Source organism: Populus trichocarpa, chromosome 1 (genome assembly GCF_000002775.5).
Source record: "Populus trichocarpa isolate Nisqually-1 chromosome 1, P.trichocarpa_v4.1, whole genome shotgun sequence".
Taxonomy (NCBI): domain Eukaryota; kingdom Viridiplantae; phylum Streptophyta; class Magnoliopsida; order Malpighiales; family Salicaceae; genus Populus; species Populus trichocarpa.
The window spans coordinates 22,699,590-22,718,640 of NC_037285.2; the positions used below are offsets into that span (position 1 = coordinate 22,699,590).

Consider the following 19,051-nt stretch of genomic DNA (forward strand, 5'->3'; position numbering starts at 1 on the left):
GTATAAGTCGTCGGTATTTGTGCAGACAGACACGTGTCAGACATGCGTGCGCTTCGGGATGTGCGTAAATCCGTCGGTGATTCTGTTTGTATAGGACGTCGGTAAAGTCGTCGATGTACCCGTCAGTGATGGTGGCACAATCCCGTAATTGTTTTGCAACTCGCTGTGAAATACCGACGGGTTCTTGTCCGTCGGTAAATCCGTCGGTGAAAGTGGCACAATCCCGTAATTGTTTTGCAACTCTCTGTGAAATACCGACGGGTTATTGTCCGTCGGTAAAGCCGTCGGCGAAAGTGGCACAATCCCGTAAATTTTTTTCAACTCTTTGTGAAATACCGACGGGTTATATTCCGTCGGTATACCCGTCGGTGAAACTGTAAATTTTTCTTATTTTTTTTTATGTAACCCTATCATAAAATCTTGAATTGCAATCTTACAGCACACACAACACAATAACAAGGGCTGACCATTAAAGAAGAATAAATATTTCATGTTTCAAATTATTACATTATAAAATAAGGCTTTATAACATGTTTAGTTAGTCGGAATTTTCATCTTCGTCCTCTATTGAATTGTTATCATCAGCTTCATCGCACTCTTCAATTTCGTTATCATCTTCTTCAACAACATTCTTTTTTCCACTAGTAGAGCTCAAAACAACATTCAACTCCTCTGCATCAACATCAACAAGACAATCGTTGAAAACATGAAAATTCGAATTTTCTTCTAAGTCAATCGACGAAGCAACTCGGTATGGTTCAACCAACTCACTAACTTGAAAGACTTCATCTATCACACTTGTGTCTTCGTTCTCATCCTGAACAAACTCGACACGACCCTTGGGTTTTGTTTTTAAAACGGATAACCAATCAACTCTTGATCGGCCCTTTCTAAAGGAAGGGGTGTATGTGTAATAAACTTGTTGGCATTGCTTTACGAAAACAAAGATGTCGTTTACGTTGCGGTGTCTAGCTTTTGAGTTGATTTCAACGAGACCATAGTGAGGATCTACTATGATTCCTCTGTCAGTTGTGTCATACCAATAACATTTGAATAAAAACACTCTATTTTGCTCGCTATGATATTGCAGTTCGATGACCTCTTCCAATCTACCGTAGTAGTCAACTTCAAACTCACTAGAAGTCGATCCCTTAATACAAACACCGCTTGTTGTATGTCTTTCTTCCATGCCCGTATTCTTCAGTATGAAAGACATATCCATTGACAAAATACCCGTTATAGCACTTGACTTTTCTTTCAGGGCCCTAGACATAGTAAAGACAGTGAAATAGCAGCACTACCTCCCATTTGATAAACTTAGCTTGTAAATTAAATACAACAATAATCAATAAACGGATATTATGTAACATTGACTACAATTAATTACATTGCAAGAGATAATGAGTTTGTGATAGGACTTACATGTGTTCTAAACCATGTGGCAAATTGTTCCTCTTGTAATTGAAAGATCTGGGATTCGGTCAGCTGTGAGTTATTGGACAGTAAGAATCATCGATGTTGCCTGCAAGGTTGTTCCAAATTATATGAGTGTATGGTATCACAAAACATAAATAGTACACTCTTGACAAAGTTTAAGTCGAACATCTACTTACTTAATAAAAGGTCTCAGCTCATCACAGTTAAATAGGACATAATTGTGTGCTTGTCTGAACTCTATTTCAGACAAATATCTTCCTCTCACGACATTTTTAGGTGTGGGTCGTCCAGGATTGGAGAATATTGACAAGTTTCCACTTGAAGGCACTTCACCACCATCATCATGTCGTGGAACACGGTTTATCCTCGTTCTCAAATGAGGTTCGAAATAATATGAGATAAATGTTGAGATCTCCTCAACATATACGCCTCACATATTGACGCCTCAACATGCGCCTTGTTCTTAACCTTTTTTTAAGATTGAACAAGTACCTGCATATATATATATATATATATATATATATATATATATATATATATATATATAATTATCAATTAAAAACATTAAAATAAAAATAAAAACATTTAATTATAAATTACATAGCTCATGTAATATCTAACCTTTCGAATGGATACATCCATCTGTACTGGACCGATCCTCCAACTTTTACCTCAAACGGTAAATGTACGGGTAGATACTCCATTAAGTCAAAAAATGATGGAGGGAATATCATCTCAAGTTTGCATACTGTCTCGATGATATTCTTTTCAAGCCTTTCAATGTGATCAACATTCAACTTGCTGGAGCATATATCGAAGAAATGACTGATCTCCGTTAGTGCATCCCATATCCCCTTTGGCAACAAATCACGAAAAGCTAATGGGATGAGTGTTTGCATAAACACATGGCAGTCATGACTCTTCATTCCATATAATATGAATTCCTCCGTATTAACCAGCCTTGATATATTCGAGGCATGTCCATCGGGGAAACACAGACTCTTAAGCCATTTGTAGACTAGTAGTTGTGCGTTTTTCTCTAGCACGAAGCTTGCTCTTGGTTTTGCGACCCGTGACCCATCACAAACCAACTCCATATTTTTACGGTTACAGAACAGCGCTACATCCAATCTAGCCTTGATGTTGTCCTTTGTCTTCCCCTTCACATCCATGACGGTGTTGAAAATGTTCTCAAACATGTTCTTTTCAATGTGCATGACGTCAAGGTTATAGCGGAGAAGATTGGTCTTCCAATAAGGAAGCTCCCAAAACATAATTCACTTCACCCAATTATGGGTCAAACCAAAACCAGGAAACTTCTGCTTACCTGATTGGAGACCAAACGCAATTTCACCGTACTCTGACACAACATCAAACAATTCCGGAAAGACGCGGGGGTGCAACATCATTTTCAACTCTGCCAACAAAGAAATCCTTTATGTTCTTTCTGTACCTGTGGTTATGTGGCAAGAAACGACGGTGATAGTAAAAAAAAGAAGCTTTACCCCCGTTTGTTAGCGTGAATGCCTTGTTGTTCTCCATACAGTATGGACATGCTAGCTTTCCATGCGTGCTCCAACCAGAAACCATTCCATAAGCTGGGAAATCATTGATAGTCCACATCAAAGCCGCTCTCATAACAAAATTTTGTTTCCTCGAGATGTCATAAGTCAAAGCTCCAGAGGACCACAACTGCGTCAACTCATCAATCAACGAACGAAGACAAACATCTATATTCCGCCCCAGAGTGCTCGGACCTGGTATGACCATAGATAAAAACATGAACTCCGGCCTCATACACATCCCTGGTGGCAAGTTATAAACCGTCAGTATGACCGGCCAACAAGAATAAGGAGCAGCAAATGACCTGAATGGGTTGAATCCATCTGTACACAACCCAAGACGCACGTTCCTTGATTCAGCTGAAAAGTGAGGATGCATACTGTTAAAGTGTTTCCAGGCTTCACCGTCAGAAGGATGAACCATCACTCCATCAACCGCATGGTGTGATTGGTGCCATGTCATGTGTTCAGCAGTCCTTGGTGACATGAATAACCTCTGCAGTCTAGGTGTGATTGGGAAGTATCTAAGTTTTTTATATGCCACGAGAGTCTTCCCTCTACCAGTTCTGGGTTTGTAACAGGAATGCCCGCATGTCATGCACTCGATCATCTCAGCATTTTCAAGGTAGTATAACATGCAGAAGTTAGGGCATATATCAATTTTATGGTATCCTAAACCGAGGGGTTTCATCATGGACTTGGCAGCATAGAAGTTCTCTTTCAGCCTGTTCCCTTCAGGTAAAATGCTTCTCGCCCATTCCATAATCTTGTCATAACCGGCCTCACTCAACCCGTGATCTGACTTGATGGTGAACACCTGTGCTACGGCTGATAATTTACTGTGGTTCATGCAGCCATCCCATAATGGTTCGTTAGAATCTCTCAACAGATTAAAAAACCTTGCTGCATCTGCATTAGGTTCTTCTTCTACGATTGGACATTCTCTGACATTACCTTCACTCATTCTCATTGCATCCATAACCATATTCCTGTAAGGATTACTGTTCTCATTTCCAACTTCATGCATGTTGCTAGCACTAGAAGTTGACCCAACCACCTGTTCTTCCATGCTCTCATCGGGAACAAATAGTTCTCCGTGAGCATACCAACATAGGTAATCTTCCATGAACCCTTTGGTTAGAAGATGCATCGTTACAACATCTTGATGCAGAAACTTTAAATTTTTACACTTCCTACATGGACACCTAATACCGCCATCAGTAAAATTCCTCGGAATAGATGTTGCGAAATTAATAAAACCCTGGACACCGTTACAATAATCCATCCTCCGCAATCCTTAGGGTGAGTCCCGATACATCCATGAATGATCATCCATGACTTCTATTGACTCTATAAAACATAACAAAAATATTGATTTTCCCCGACATTATCCAACAAACTAAAACAACACTTATGTTAAATATTCATTATCAATTATCAATTATCAACTATCAACGTTCATACATACAAATTTATACATATATAAATTTACAGAAATCACAACTTCGAAATAGAATTGATAACAATTAAACAAGACTCGTTAAACAAGCTATTAATTATTTATTTCATCACAATGACACATTTAATTCGGTGTAATTCAAACAAAATTTCAACAATTTACAAACAAATATAATTTGACAAAATCTAAAACAAACTATAACAACTACAAAATTATACATTCATACTACAAGTTTCTTTGACAAATAACAATTAAACAAGTACAAACGTTAACAAAATACATATACTACAACAATAAAATTCACAATTAAATATTAAAACTAAAAAGGATAGATTTACTTACAAAAAATGATAAAATCTACAAGAAACGGATATTGTGACCACGTACAAGATATAAGAAATTAACTTGAGTGCTCGTGTTGAGAATAGTGGAGAGTTGGGATGGGTGGTTGGCTATAGTTTGGGAGGGGAGAGGTGGGATGAGAAAGAAGAAGAAGGAGAAACAGAGGAAGAGAGTGTCGGTAGATGGGTTGGTATATAATGGCTTTTACCGATGGAATCACCGACGGAATAATTCCGTCGGTGATTCCATTGGTGATTCCGTCGTTGAAAGTGTCACGTCACTGTACAGCTATCTCAGTTTGAATCCCTCGGTAATTCCATCGGTAAAATCGTCTGACGTCACCACGCCGTTGCATATTTCCAGACAAACTGTATACCCCGTCGGCGAAACAGTCGGTATATACCGACAGATTTTGAGACGGAATTATGTCCGTCGGTAATTATTTTTCCGTCGGTAATTCCGTTGGTTTTCTCCGGTTTTCTGGTAGTGATTTAAATAGAAAAAATGACTATTCAATTAAAAAATTTAAACATTCGAAAAATAGGACTATATATAAAGAAAGCATGTGTATAGAGAAAAACTCTTTGCAACGATGGAGAAAGTCTAACATAAAGCCTAAAGTATTACAATTATAATTATAATTTCAAGGAAAACTAAAAACGTTGGTTGTTTTACCATAGATTTTATCACTATACATGCTTTTAAATTTTATTATGGATTACAATAGAGACTAAATTATTATTTTTTGTTATGGTCATTAAACTCTTTTTTGTAATTGCATCCTTGTGAACTAATTTAATTTGTATATTTTGAGAGTTTATGGTCTTTATCCTTATATGTTATAGATATTTATAGGTTCTTATTAGATTTAAAAAATTTGTTGGAGACTAATTTCGTAAAATACAATTTGGATTTATAGTAGAGAGGCACAATCAAAATAAAAGAGACCAAACTGAAAAACATAATAAAATTGCTTGGCCAATTTCAAATTCATGCAAAAAAAGTACTTTTTTACTCTCTTTTTCGTCTCATATTAAGTCCCTTTTGTTTTTAGAATTTTAGTTTTGATCTAAAATATTATTTTGTTTATTTTTCAGTTTCTAAGTTTAAGAGATGAGAGAAAAAAGTAGTTGGAAAATGGTTAAAGATAGAGAGACTTGTTGATTGGCCACATTTCACCAAAAATAAAAAAAGATTTTGATAACATGTTTCATTTTACAAGATAAGTTTCATTGAGATGTTTTTTTAGCCTTCATCTTGCCAAAAACAAAAAATAGATTGGGACATAAGAGATTTTTAAGATTCAAATTAATTTTTCTTTTTCTAACCAATTCAATGTCAATTAAAGAATAGATTTGAGTTTATTGATGTCTTTAGGGTGTTTCTTAAGTTTTTTTCAATTGAAAAAAGGGTCAAAATAGGGTTTTTATATTATAAAAGTCAAACCTTGATTTTCTGGTAACTTGAGGTGGTTGGAAAGTCAGCTGGTAGACAATGCGTCATCAGTTATATTTGAAAAAAATAATAATTATATAGACAATGTTTTTTTTTTTTTGAGAAAACAATTGGAAGGACGACACATTATTCACTTGATTAACAAAAAAATAAAATAAAAAGAGGACCACACTTGTGGGCTTGGCCTTACAGATCCATTCCAGCCTACCTTTCTTTGTTTAATGAAGCCCTTTTTATTTTTTTCTTATATTTTATTTATAATTTGTTTAAATAAAATAACTAGAAATATATTTAGGATATGATTCCAGTAAATGACATTAAATTTTTAATTTTTTTCAATTAATCTTATAACATTTTTTTATAATATTAAAAACAAATTCTCTTTTTTGTATAGCTCTTCATAATTACTTTTTCTTCTTAAATTTTAATCAAAATAAATTATTATGAAATAAATAAATTGAATTTAATATGTTATTTCACTAAACATCATTCAGCTTGGCATTTATTTTAAAATCAGATTCTAGCTTCTTCTTCTTTTTTATAATGTTAATTATTATATGTTAACATGTGATGTAGACTTTTTTTATATTTATGGTCATGAATATTCTATGAAAATGAAATTGAAGTTATTATAGTATCATAATATATTATTTAATTTTTGTTGCTTTTTATTAAATAAACTAATTTTCTTTTGACATTTGTTTTTGTCAAAAATATAAAAATTTAGATGAATATCTTTTATAATACATAATTAATTAGAAATTAGATTCTATGAAGTTTTATGTGGTAGCTTGCGATCTTTATATTAGTTTCTTTTTTAATACATTCATGTAAAAATTATCAAATATATATTTTTTATTTATTTTTATCAAAACTTGATCATATGGTTCTAATACACTCATTTATTAGAGTATTTAATTCTTGATTTATTTTAATAAATATACGCATTAACTTTTGAGGTGATAATTAGCTCATGCTTTTGCAAGTGTTTGGTGTTGTGGTTGGATAATGCTTTTTTAAAAAATCAATTTTGTTTTTGATATGTTAATATAAAAAAAATTAATATTTTGCTATACTTTCAAGAAAAAAGTATCTTAAAGAGCAACATCTACCATAGTTCCAAACATTTTTTTCTCTCTTTTTAATGTCATACAAATCACTTAAATGCTAAGTTTAAAGATGGGAAGGAATGACCTTCAAAACTTTTATTTGAAAATCTATCATATAAAAACAGGTTTAATTTACTTAAAAACTCAAACTTAGAAGTCTTAAATTAGAACTAATAATCAAACTTTTTTTTTCTCTATTATTATTGACTACATATCATGATGGATGTTAAACAACTACTTATCATTAAACCAAATTTATATTTTTGAACAGATAAAACTCAATATATAGATCCTACATAGTGTTGATAATGTCACTCCAAGGTTTGTTTTCAAGTATTGTTTTGTGTTGTGTTAAGGATTTGTGACAATGGAATGAAAACGGATATGAAAGTTTTGTTGCTACCTTCATTAGCTAATAAATTTCTAGTTCAATTATTTATTATTTTTTAAAAAAGTTTATTAAGTTTAAATCTCTTTTCATTTCTTAGTGATTCTTTGTGGTCATATATAGCGGTCGACCAGAATTCTTATTCCTTACAATAGGTGTCGTAACACCAAAATAAAAATGATGTATTTTTGCAATATTTTATTCTAATATATTGTTTTCCGGGTGGGCAGGATTACGGTACTATTTGATAATGTATTAGTAACTATTTTTTAAAATATGTTTTTGTTTAATAATATAAAAAAATAATATTTTTTTATTTTTAAATTTTTTTTAACATGAGCACATAAATTCAAAAACATCAAAAACTTTAATTTTAAACAATTTAAAAAAAAAATTTTCAACAAACATGCAGCGAGCGAGTTACACTGTGAAACAAGTTCTAAATATCATTTTGCCCTCAGGAACTAAAAATATATTTCAATTTGTTTCATTTTCTTCAAAGTTTTCTATAATAAAATAAAAGTTAAAGAAGGAAGAGTATGTATCATTGGAGAAAGAAAATACTTTTTTCTAAATATTAAAACACCCCAGAACATTAACTTCGCATTAACTCTAATTTTTTAAATATATGACTAAAGTGAGGTGAGAGTCTAACTAGAGTATTCCATGAGAAAACCCCTGTACAATTCTAGGTACAAAATCCAATTCCTTTTTCAAGATGCAAAATAGTTTAAGTAGGAAAAAGAATTCTTGAATTGTAATTGTAATGATTTCATTAACAATTTTCAAAGAAGTTGTTGCGATGTCGCAGTCACAAATTAATTACCCTACCTTCAAGCACAACACACAAGATAGTATAGAGCAAGTAAGGGGTCGATCCCACAAGGAAGGTTCAATAAGATTTTTATGCTAGATGATATGCAATTTGGGGGGGGGTTGGACGTTATCTAGGTTAAAGCAAAAGAAAATAGAAAACTATCAAACGAAACTTAATAAAATCAGAAAATTATCAAGAGAACAAACTTTGGTTGCAAGCACAGATCCACCTATAGAAATCAGAACTGATCATGGAAACGAAACATCAATTTATATTCTGAATATTTATCTCTTCTTAACATTGGTTAGTTAATGGATCCGCCGTATAACTAACCCTAACCATCAAACAACCACAGTGTCCGCACTAGTAATTTAATTCAATGGCAGCCTTAAGAACTAAATAAGTTGATTAATCAAGAAAATATAACTGTCTGTAGTCTATGTTTGATTTGATTGAATGTTCTCCCTAAGATTAATAACGTAGATCTGCCACAATTATTAAACTCGGTTGCTTCACAAGTTCATATACCACAACTCCGGTTTTGATATCAAACTTAACAATAGATTGTCTATAATAATAACTTAGAGTCCGCTCTAGCAATTAAAATAAACAATCATAGAAAAAAAAAGCATAGGAGAACAAACATATTCATCATATAAACTGAAAAGAAAAGGTAAAATAAATCTCACATTTCTTGAAATCTGAAGGTTTTCGTGTCCTTACAACCAAGAAAACGAGTTTAGCCTTGCATGTTTATTGAACAACTAATAAAAAAGGAGGAATGCATGATTTCAGGTTTATTAGAGGAGGGGGGTGTTTTTCTTCTCTTGGCTGGCTGCCCCCTTTCTCTTCTCTCATTCTTTTTATATCCTAGAAACCCTAGTCTCTATTTTACAAAATAGTCATCCCTTAAGTAGACAGTTTACAATTAAGTACTTCAATAACTATTTTTCTAAAAAAAGAGAAAATTTTTTGCATGAAATATTCAATCTTTGAGTTACAGGAGCTAAATTGCTGAAATAAAAACTTGGATGTCGCTTTAGATGCTTCAGAACGTAATTTGGACTCGTTTCTTCACGAAACCTGTTTGCTGGCAGAATTCACTTGTCATCTTTGAAAAATCATATCTCCCTCATATGACATCTTTTTTGGCTGAAATTTAGAGCGTTGATATTTATTTGAGTCAGGAATTCAAAACAATTGATTTTGAATCAATTGGACTTCTGTAGCTCCAGATATTGAAGTTGGAATGGACGAAGGTCAATATTGACAGATTGTAAGATTTGAATTTGAAGGCTGCGATTTCCATGCTCTTCCTTATTTTATTTCCTTACCTTATATTTCCAGAAAGGTATGGATGTTAGCTTTTTAATTTCACTGGAATCACTTCATTTTGATTTCTATAGCTCACGCTCTGCACAAAACATTGACTAACGGTCAAATCTGTCAATTACCTCCAATTTACTTCTTTTTGCACCTTTCATCCAAAAGTGCCTTCAAAATATAAAACAAAGAATATCAAGTCATTTTATATATAAAACATAGGCAGAAAACTAGTTAAATATGGGTGAAACTATCGAATAATATGGTTGCATCAAATACCCTCACACTTAGCTCTTGCTCGTCTTCGAGAAAGGATGGGTAACATCAAATTGAAATTAAATTAAATCAAATCACTATGACTAATCTTTTAATCTTCTATCAATGTCTAAGAATATATGGATTATAAACAAGAATACAATCAAGAAGGATAAAGAGTATAAATTTTCATGAATTCATTTACATGCAAACTTCAAAACTCAATTAATCGTCGGGATTTAAATGAAATTTATGTCATGCCAAAGTGATAAGTCCTCTCATTGATATACACTACACCACTCACGTGTTTAGGGCTTATATGTTTAAATCTCTCAAATTTAATCAATGAATATGTTCTACCATAAGCTTGCTCTTCAATCTCATCTCCATTACTAACATATTACAAGTAATGCATGAATCAAAATGTTTTATTTTCCTGTTGTAATGGGGCTAAGGTTAAGGTGAGGTAAAAGAGAGTAAAGGAAAAGGTTCAAATCAAAGAAAGTAGAGCATTCTGAAAAATGATATTTCAAACGAGATATTCCATCAAAGCATATAAATTTTCCATCTTTAAACATCAATGCTTAACTTCTTTTGATTTCAAGCTCTTTCAACATAAAATCTTAAGAACATAAAGGAACACCTTTTCTTTTCTTTTCTTTTCTTTCTTTTCTTTTTCTTTTCTTTTTGTTTTTCACCTTCGGCAACTTTGCCTATCTTTTCATCAACCATCACTTATTCTTTCTTTTCATATAATTTCCAATCATAATTTCATGGATATCACAAGAATATGCTCTACAAATCCTTGGCCAGGGGAAAAGGAAAACATATAAAAAGTTTGCTATGATACATTGATTGGTAGAGCTATTCATATTTATATTATGACAAACGTTTGCTATGATACATTAAAAAATTTGATTAAAAAATAGCTCTTTGAATAGCTTATGGAACCTTTTAGGTGAGATCTCATTTGTACGTGCATGTATATATATAAAGGAAAAATCAAAACATGGTCATAAACTTCTATAGCATATTATGTGCCAAAAAGATGCCCTTTTCTTCTTATAAAATTAGAAGCATGTAGAGTGCCTCCTCAAGCATCTTTCTTGGCCAACTCTCTTTATTCTCCGCTCTCTTTGATCTTTCTCAGTTCATGCGAACTTTTCCTAACTCATTCAGCCATGGAGGTTGCGTCTGGAAGCGGTGACAAAGCTGGGTTTTTCACTCAAGGACGCTCGTGGCTCAAGGCCTTGCCTGTGAAGTTCAAAGCTAACATGGTTGGTATGGCTTGGAATATAAAGAAGCTTGGACAAGAAGATCCAAGAAGAGTTGTTCATTCACTAAAAGTAGGATTAGCACTTACATTGGTATCAACACTCTACTACTTAAGCCTGTCTAAGACTTTTGGTGTCGATGCCATATGGGCTGTTATGACTGTTGTCCTGGTCTTTGAATTCTCCGTGGGTAAGTCTCTGACCTTTTTAAAAGTACAACAAGAATCCCCTTTCATGGTGAAACCTCTACTCGAGTCATAATATTGACTGTGGTTTGATTTTTGACAAATAAATTTTCAGGGGCTACTCTTGGAAAAGGATTGAATAGAGGAATGGCAACACTTCTGGCTGGTGGACTAAGTATTGGAGCCCATCACCTAGCAAAACTCACTGGACATATTGGACAACCTATACTAATTCTGTTCCTTGTCTTTCTACAAGGTATCTATAACCGCGCATGCACACAAAATAATTATATGATCCTTACCGTTAAAAGAAAAGGAAAAAAGTACTCGTATATTCAAAATTATATATTCTGTTTTTTTATTGCAGCTACTATATCAACATTTTTAAGGTTCTTTCCGAAAATTAAAGCAAGATATGATTATGGGATGTTAATATTCATTTTGACCTTCTCTATGATAACGGTATCTGGTTTTCGACAAGATCAAATATTAGAGTTAGCACATAAAAGATTATCAACCGTCAGCATAGGTGCTGCTGCTTGTGTCATCGTTTCTATTGTGGTTTTCCCTGTGTGGGCTGGTGAAGATCTTCACAATCTGATCGCTCTCAACATTGAAAAGCTTGGCAACTCCTTAGAAGGTATGTATGTCCCCAACAAAGTAGTGCACTGAGTCGGAGTACCAATCAAGTATTGGATGCACTCATTCCAATTGTTCCTTTTTTTTTCTTTTTTTTTTTATTAACGTGAGTGTCCGGACCAGCTTGCGCGCACCTCGACTAATCCCACGGGCCCTGAAGTTAACGACCATGTAAGCCTCCAGTGGCTATCATATTAGCAGCCACAGGGCTCAAACTTGAAACTACATGGAAAGCAAACTCCTTGATCCCAAACTCGTACCACTGAGTCACCTACTAGATGGTTCAATTGTTCCTTTTTAACTAGATTTCAACATGCAGATGCTCAAAAACTTACTCAGATAACGTAAAATTTACAGGATTTGGTGATGAATACTTCAAAAGAACAGGGGGTGAAGAGAGCAAAGACGACAAGAAATTTTTGGAAGGATACAAAAGTGTTCTCAATTCAAAAAATAGTGAAGAATCCTTGGTGTGTGTATATCTCTCATCCCCCCACCCCCAAGCTCCTCTTCCTTTACCTATTTACTTGGATTTTTTTTCTGATAATATTTTTCATGCCTTCCAGGCTAATTTTGCTGCATGGGAACCATGTCATGGTCGGTTCCCATTTCGACATCCATGGAAACTATACCTGAAAGTTGGGACTCTGGCTCGAGAATGTGCCTACCGAATTCAAGCATTGAATGGATGCTTAAATGCTGACATTCAGGTATAAGAAAGGAAATTAGCTCCCTAGCAGCTATCTCATCTTTGATGTCTAAATACAATGTGATAAGCTACTTTAAGCCTTCGGCATATCATATGTTGCGATCCATTCTCACAAAAATTAGCAAAGTTCAAGCCTTTATGTATGGGTTAAGTAATAAAAAAAATGAGTACCATTTAGAAACATATATGCTCAGAAGCCCCAGGTGATTCATCACATGCTTATCTCTAAATATTAGCTGCTTATTGTTGCAGGCATCATCAGAAGTTAGTAACATAATTCAGGAAGCATGCACAAAAATGAGCAGAGAATCTGGAAAATCACTTAAGGAACTTGCATTGGCAATCAAAATAATGGTGCAGCCATCTTCTGCAGATTCCCACATTGAAAATGCAAAATCTGCTGCCAAAAATATCAAATCTTTACTCAAATCAGGCATATGGGAAGACATTGACCTGCTGAAAGTTATACCAGGGGTTACAGTAGCTTCAATACTTATTGACGTGGTCACATACACTGAAAAAATTTCTGAATCCATATATGAACTCGCTTCCAAAGCCCAATTTAAGAGTGTAGAGCCAACTCTATCACCAAAAAAGTTGCATTCAGGACAAAATCAGAGTGTAAAATCAGCTCAGATAGTCAATTGCCCCGATGTTGGCATCAATGTCAGGGAATCAACTCTGCCTTCCCCACCAAGTGAGAATTCTTCAGCACCAAAGGCTAGCAAGCAAAGTATGGGAGTGCAAATATAGGGGTAACTTGTATTCCAGTTTGTATCATCTTTTTTTGGTACAAAATAATTGCCCTCTTCTTTCAGGATAAGGAAAATATCAATCTTTTCAGCCATTTTTGGGTAACTTGTATTTTTTATTTACTTGTCATTTTGGCAAAGACAGAATACATGGCACATCAGCCATTAATAACAACCTTAAGCCCAAAGCAAAGTTATCAATTTGCTTGAAAATCTTCTTATCACTTTCATTCTTAGCAGAACAATGAGCTACCTTCGAGCAAGCCAAGATTATCCATGTAAAGTGACCAAGTTCAAGATGCTCCTCTGTTCTTCATCCATCATGTTGTGCTGACGTATCTTTGATTGGGGTTCTGACATGCACAAAAGGATTCCCAAACTCCAATATTATATGTGTTTTATAATCCAACTTTTACTCGTTTAAATCTATATGAAGCGATATGATATTTAATGTGCTGATAGAAAGAATTTGTCCTTGGTTGCCCTCATAGAGCCTCAAGAAAGATATTTTGGCGAAAAGAAAGACTAACAAGAACTCAAAGTTTTGACAAGATTTGTAGATATATTTATGTAAGTATTGTTTCATTGTCAACAACAAAGTCCATCATCATCATTGTCATACCAAAGTTTGACGCCCTCAATTTTAAGAAAAAATGTCTTCAAAACCATTTTCAAACAAAAAGAATCTTCAAAGAAAAATTTTTCCAAAATAAAATACAATTTGGGTTGCAAATGGGCAAGAATTTAAATTATAGTTTGGTTAAAAAATTATGCATGCATGCAATTTGGGATTTAATTGAAAAAAAAATAGAAAAAAAAGATTAAATCGATCATAATCAAAAGAATTGGAAGACCACTGATCAAAATGGAAAAGATAGCAAAGTTTAGAAGTCCAATTAATTAAATTGAGAGCCTAATTGAGGAGAAAATTGGAATTAAGGCCAAAAATAGCTAAATTTGCAAGCCAAAGACCAAAATGAAAGAAATGGAAAAGTTTGGAATTCCAATTAATTCTATTAAGGACTTACTTTAAGATAAAATTGAAATTTGAAGTCAATTTGCTTAAAATTAGAAGAATTAGAGGACCAGTGACCAAAATAGAAAAGACATTGAAATCTAAAGAACCTATTAATTCAATTAATGGTGTAATTGAAGAGAAAATAAAAATTAAGTTTACAGTCAATTTGACCAATATTGGAAGAATTAAAGGATCAAGGACTAAAATAGAATAGACACTAGAATTTGGGGATTCCACTCATTTAATTAGGGGTGTAATTAAAGAAATATTAAGATTTTTTGTCTAAAAATGAACAAATTAAAAATCCAAGTACTGAATTTTAAAAGGCGCCAATATTGAAGGATAGTTTTGAATGTCATCAAGGGTTTATTTGAAAGAAATCTTAGAAAATCAACCCAAATTGATTGAATATGAAGGAATTAGAAGTATGAGAACTAAATTGTAAACAAAAAAAGGACCAAAAAAAAAACTTAAGTGAAACGGTGCATAACATCATTTGTTACCAAAAGAATGAATTTAAGGTGCCATAATGATGTTGTTTTGCATGGAAGGGATTGCCTTCAAACCCTCACACATGTATGGTTTTATTTTCTCTTTTGTTCTCCTTTTGGTAGGTTTTCAGAGCTACTTTGGACCATTATTTCTCTCTCTCTCTCTCTCTCTCTCTCTCTCATGCTAAAATTAAAACATTAAATACCAAGAGACATGTCATTTCCCTTGGCACTTGTACTTCATCTTTAGTTAAAGACCTGTTGCATTGCCTCTTTGTGGTGACAGAAAACGTGTGCTAAAGTAGCCCACCCAAGCATGTTGCCCACCCAAGCATGTTGTACAAAAATGCTAGATAGCCAAGATTAACCCATGAAAATCAACAAACATATTTGTTCCACCTACAAAGGTTCTAAGACCTTCCTCCATACCTATAAATAGAGGAGCATGGTAAGAAATAAAAGAGAAGTCTTGAGAGAGAAAATTTGACTTTGAAAGAGAGATAGTGGGTAAGGGAGGTTTGAGTTTAAAGCAACTTGTCTAAAATCAAAAAAGCAATGAGGAAAGAAAGAAAATAAAGAAAAAGAAAGGAAAACCATACCAAAACACCAAAAATATGAATATGGTATAGAGGGAAAGGTTGGTTTCTGGATCACTAAACTAATTCATTTTAAACCACAGAGTTCCAATAAAAGAAAGGAGGAAGATAGGAAGAAAATGATGAAAAAACAGAGAAAAAGAAACACAAACCTAAGAGAAAGAGAAAACCCTAGTCTAGAGAGAGAAAGTTACTGAAAATACCTCTCAAATACTAATGCCTATGACAGCCACTAGGAGCCTCCACAATTCCTCCCTACTCTATTGAAACCATCCTTAATGTAAGTTACAACTCACTTTTTTTTAGGGTTTGTTTGTGTGTCATTTAGGTTTTGCATGTTTCTTATCTTAAAAATTAAAAACAAAATAGAAGAATAAATGTGATGATATTGATTTAAAAACAAATGCATGAAAGGTTAACCAAAACTTGTGTTTTTAGGTTTGCTTGTAACCTAGACATGAAATTATAAGATTAGGGTTTTGAAATGTGCTTTGTTTTTAGATGATGATTCATGGACAAAACTCCAGCTCAAGTGTTGCATGCTTCTTAATTATGAGAAAAAATCATGAGATATGTGTTTTGTTTATTTGGATGATGCATATAAATAATATAAGACTTGTGATCTTTTATTCTTAGGATTAAATTGTTATCCTAGGTTTTTCTTCTTATGCTTGTTGTAGTTATCCTTGTCTTTATGTTCATGCTAAAAAAAATATTTAAAATTCCATGCATTTTGGCTAAGTCTCTCAAAAACAAATCTTACATCTATTTAATATTCATGCAAGTTTGTTAATTATTGTGTCATTCTGATATTTTCATTTTTCGTTTTCATATCCTTATTTCTAAACAAAGAAAAGAGAAAAGAAATTTTTTTTTATCAAATTGCTTGTTTTCATATTGTGTTTTATATCTTAATTATAAAACTCATTGTGATTTGGCTTACATTAAAACAGCTCTTATGGGCCAACATTCCAAAACCATTTCAAAAACCTAAAATTAGTCTAATCTAGTGTTGTTTTTAAAGAAATCAAAGTTTTTTTTTTTTTTTTGAAGTGATAAAATCTTTTATTTTAGGGATTAACGTCAAGATTTTTTCATTAAAATTCCAAAAATCAATGAAATCTCCTATTTTAGGGATTAACACCAAGATTTTTTCATTAAAATTCCAAAGTCAATGAAATCTCCTAAGTTTAGAGATTAACATCACAAAGTTTTATTAAAATTTCTACTTCAATAAAATCTTCTATTTTTAGGGATTAACGTTAGAATTTTGTTAAAACTTCTTTTTCAATGAAATATTCTATTTTTAGGGATTAACATAAATTTTTTAAATTAAAACTCCAAAATCAATCAAGTCTTCTATTTTTAGTGATTAACGTCAAAACCTTTCTTTGAAATTCCCACACCGATAAAATCTTTTTTTTAGGGATTAACATTAGATTTTTCAACATCCCTTTTACAAAATAAATATCATAAAATATAAGCTCAAAAGTAAGAATATACAGTTAATAACAGACATAAAGTAATTTTAGGAAAATACATAGCAAAGGTAACCTTTCATTTGAAATGATATGGTAATGGTGGTGTCTATCTTCCCTAAGCATATTCAACCTCGTACTTAAATTTCTGGAATTAATATTTATTTTAAAATTTCTAATTTTCTTTAATTATTAAGTGGCGAGTCAATTTATTTTTGTTTTCCCCCCTTCAACTTTCAAGAATCTCACATTCATCACGGTGTGACAATCATCTTCATGTACATGAGCATTTTGTAAGTCCAAGGCTATGTTGAGCAATGGTCCCTTTTAAATTCTAGTAGGAAATGTATTTTAATTTTTTTATAAAGTTCTTCACTTTTAACTATTTATGCTTTATATAAATATCTAACAAATATTTTTAAGTAACAACTTTTTGAGGTAGAAACTTACAAAAATACACCATTATCTTGTACATAAAATAAGAATGGTAAAATTTAAACTCATGAATGTTAAGTCATTAAATCTAGTCAAAAGACTATTTTAATTATAGAAAAGTGATACACAATTTACTTCTTATAGATTTTTGTTAAATAAATTCACATAATGTAAACAAAAAACTAATTAAATAAGATGGGTGTATTACATTATATGATATGAGAATATTATGTAAAATTAACATGTATGTCCAAACTAATCAAGAAATTTTGGAATTTTTACTAAGCAATGATTAGATCAAGGAAGGAAATCAGGTCAATTTAACATTGATTGAAAACAAGGTTTCAACTAGTATTTATTAAGAAAAACTAAAGCAAAAGGGTCAATCATTGTTGCAACAACTATCCCAATAGACTTATTAGCGATGTGGATTCGCACAATGCCATTTATTTTTTTTTGCCCTGAAACTATTTCCTCGGTTTTATCCTTCCATATTTATTATATTTATGATTGAAATTAATGATTTTTTTCTAAGAGCTTGATATTAGTTTCAAGGGGAAATAAACACCATTTGCTATTTTTCTTGGGCTTGAATTTGTGAAATATTGTTGGGTTTTTTTTTTGTTTTTCAAGAGATCAAAAATCAAGAGATTATAATTGATCATTTTTAAAATAAAAAAAAAACAGTCCCTCAAAGGAAAGAAGAACAAAAAAGCTGTATATTTTATAGGGAGAAGAGACAAAAAGAAAGAAAAGAAACCAAACATCGGCCAACAAATTAATTAACACGCCCTAGCTAGAATGAAAGAACAAGTTAGGATGCTTTCAGATACACCAAAAAAGACCACTTTTAAAGATGGGAGGACCGCACACGTGTCGTAACAAGGTTCACATCCTGGTGCGTGTTTGAGATGCGCCATACAACTCTTTTTTTACTATTATTTTACTTTGGTTCCTGAATTTCATCTGAATTTCATCTCACGTGAATCCAAACCTTTTTCTTTCAATTTTGTTCCTAATTAACTCTTAAATTTAAGCCTGGATTCTATCCGACCCAAGTCCAATAAAGGCCTATCAAGGGATAGAATAAAGGTTGGGACAATTGATCAACCGGGTTGGCGCATTGTGATCGTATTCATACCCATAACTTGAGTTGTGATTTTTGCATTAAAATGAGGGTGATTTGTTATATATGTGTATCAAAATAAATAAAAAATATGTCATATTGATTTTTTTTAAAATCATTTTATATTTTTATTGGTCGACTATGTTATTTTTAGCTTGTCAAATCAATTTTGTCACTTCATGACAATTCCCACGTAGTTAA

General features: G+C 32.6%; 2 protein-coding genes across 2 annotated transcripts in view; both read left to right on the forward strand.

Moving 5' to 3' along the window:
• Window positions 1–13,907, forward strand: part of LOC18094921 (aluminum-activated malate transporter 2) — an 82,524-nt gene extending 68,617 nt beyond the window's left edge. The window contains exon 7 of the mRNA XM_002298234.4: window positions 13,315–13,907. Coding sequence (XP_002298270.4) covers window positions 13,315–13,707 — 393 coding nt within the window. The 3' untranslated portion in view covers window positions 13,708–13,907. The remainder of the gene's footprint in view (window positions 1–13,314) is intronic.
• On the forward strand, window positions 11,183–13,026 carry LOC7467951 (aluminum-activated malate transporter 2). Its single transcript, XM_002298235.4, has 5 exons — window positions 11,183–11,611; window positions 11,722–11,862; window positions 11,974–12,246; window positions 12,603–12,715; window positions 12,812–13,026. Exons 1-5 carry the CDS (start codon window positions 11,329–11,331, stop codon window positions 12,959–12,961), a joined length of 960 nt encoding a protein of 319 aa, XP_002298271.4. The 5' UTR covers window positions 11,183–11,328; the 3' UTR covers window positions 12,962–13,026.
• Window positions 13,908–19,051: the final 5,144 nt, after the last annotated feature.